This window comes from Corticium candelabrum, chromosome 17 (assembly GCF_963422355.1).
Source record: "Corticium candelabrum chromosome 17, ooCorCand1.1, whole genome shotgun sequence".
NCBI lineage: Eukaryota > Metazoa > Porifera > Homoscleromorpha > Homosclerophorida > Plakinidae > Corticium > Corticium candelabrum.
This window is the reverse complement of record NC_085101.1, coordinates 810711-813321: the sequence shown is the minus strand read 5'-3', so window position 1 is coordinate 813321 and position 2611 is coordinate 810711. Positions and strand designations below refer to the sequence as shown.

Below are 2611 nucleotides of genomic sequence, written 5' to 3'. Positions count from 1 at the left end.
ATGTAGAGAAGAAGCAAATGGTTTAACTGCAGCATCTTTTAGTTTGTATGGCTAACCTTGGTGAAAATATCTAACAAACTTTTGAAGAATGTGGTCATTTTCAGTATGCTTTAGAAGTTGATGATAGTGGATTGGGCCAGTTTTAAGGATTTTAATTTCCATTGAAGCAATGTAGGATTCCGTTTTGTCCTCTCCATTAAGACTGGAGTCTATATCGTCATCCTGTACCAAAGGTAAGCGAGATAGACAATTCGTATTGCCATGACTAGTAGATCTCTGAAATTCAATTTGATAATCATACTGTGACAAACAGAGCCCGCCTTGCTAAACGGCTACTAGCGCTAGTTGGAAATGATAACTTTAGTGTTATCAAAAATAGTAGTCAGCGGACGATGGTCAGTTCTCAAAATGAATTTTCTTTCCAACAAAATAATTATGAAATTTCTGAGCACCAAATACAATTGACAGACCTTCTCAATCTAAGAATAAATTCTTTCGGCTTTAGACAAGGTTTTAGAACCATATGCGATGGGTCGTTCTTTTCTATCAAGACAAAAACGTGGAATATGCAGCAGCCAATGCCTCTTTCACTCGCGTCACAAGCCAAACCTAAAGGAAGGTTTGGGTCATACATTGTTGAACTGGCAAGGACAGAAGCCGTTGCTTGAATTGATCAAATGCAAATTGGGCCTTGGTGCTCCAAACTCATGGGGCATCCTTTCTCAATATCCCTTTAAACCGAGCTGTATATTCAGACATCATTGGGAAGAATATGCTGAAGTAATTTGCCATCCTCAAAAATAATCTCACTTCTGAAACATCTTGTGGGGTTGTCATGTGTCGAATCGCTTGAATTTTACTGTCAGACGGGAAAATGCTTTCAGAATCTCTGATTGTGTCCAAGGCACTCAATTGGCTTTTGAAAGAATTGACATTTTTCTTTTTCAAACGAAAACCATTTTGTCGCAAATGTTCTAAAACATTAGTTAGATTTTGAAGGTGTTCTTCATCAGTGGCGCTTTTGATATCAGTATATATTTGATATCAGTGGCATATTTCTGATATCAAACAAGCGCCACTGATGATATTGTTTGATAGCATTGCTTGTTTGATAGCATTGATATATTTGATGCTCGTAAACAAGTAATTTGATATTGTACTTCTTCATCAGTGGCATATCAAAATATGTCGCAATTGCTTTCAATCCACTCAACACTTTATCCATAATTCTTTGAAACAATGCCTGTGCAGAGCTAATACCAAAGGGAAGTCGACGATATCTAAATAGGCTTTATGTGTATTGATCACAAGATATCGTTGACTGTCCTCATCAACTTTATGGTGATTATAAGCATCAGATAGATCTAATTTGTGATATATTTACCACCAATCAGTACACTAAATAAGTCACTTGGAAGCGGAATTGGGTGCTGATCGACTATAAAGTAATGATTGAGATGCTTGAAGTCCCCAAAAATTCTAACGGTACCAGATGACTTGACTACATTGACAGTCGGAAAGGCACGTAAAGCTGTATCAACAGGTTTTAAACACCTCATTTAACCTGCCTATCTAATTCTGCTTCAATCTTCTTCCAAAGACGAATTGGCAGTCTTCGATAAGGAAAAACCTTGAGTTCAGCATCAGGTCGAACATGGATGCTAACTGACTGACTACAAAATCCAAGATCATCACCAAAAACATCACTGAATGTGTCTAGAACACGTTTTAACTGACATTGAAACTGCAACGGTCTTTCAACAGAAAGTGCTACTTTTTGACTGGTCAAGGATGTGAGAAATGTAATACATATTTGAGAAAGATTTGTTTTTCTTACCCAGTCCATTCCTAATATATTTGATCCTTTGCCGTGCTTCACATAGAACAACATTGTTATTGGAGGAGTATTGCCAAAAACGTACTGTTCTTGAAATAGTGCTTTGAAGGACATTAAGTTACCTGACACGTTTCTGAGTCTCTCTGTATCCTTTGATAGTTTTAGTTTTCCCAACGCTACCCAAAACTTCTCATTCATTAACGACACATCTGCGCCAGTGCCTACTCGAAATTGAATTTGTTTGTTTTCAATGATAACATCGATGACCATTTTGTTTCCAGGGTTATGAACGTTTTCAGCCATTGCAACCCCCTTACACACAGACTCAATACCTTGTTCTGATGAGTCCGAATTATTTGCACTGCTTTCATTTTCATTGTATTCTGAACATTTTGCTTCAGCTACTTTCCTTTTACTGTCTCTTCATTGCTTAGAAAAGATTGGTTTCTGCGAGCTGGTAAACTTCTGACATCCAGATTTTAGATGATCATAGCTGTCACACTGGAGGCAGAATAATAATCTTCGATGATCTTTCAAGGAGCACTCAAAACTATATGGTGTTTGACACCACAGGTATAACAGAAGCCCCTTCTCGTTTTGGGCTTTCCTTTATCTGATCTAATTTTAGTGTGCCTGTCATCTATGAATTGAACTGATTGATCATAACTGTCTTGTGTGGCTAAGATACTGTCCTTAGCTCCTTCATGTACTAAAGCATCTGCCAAAACTTGCTCCAGGCTCCTACAAAGTAAGTCATCTTTTTCATAAAACTTT

At 37.5% G+C, this 2611-nt stretch overlaps 1 protein-coding gene across 1 annotated transcript; it reads right to left on the bottom strand.

The window, feature by feature from the left end:
* Positions 1–1555: 1555 nt before the first annotated feature.
* Positions 1556–2140, bottom strand: LOC134193493 (uncharacterized). The gene has a single exon (XM_062662320.1). It carries the CDS (start codon positions 2138–2140, stop codon positions 1556–1558), a length of 585 nt encoding a protein of 194 aa, XP_062518304.1.
* Positions 2141–2611: the final 471 nt, after the last annotated feature.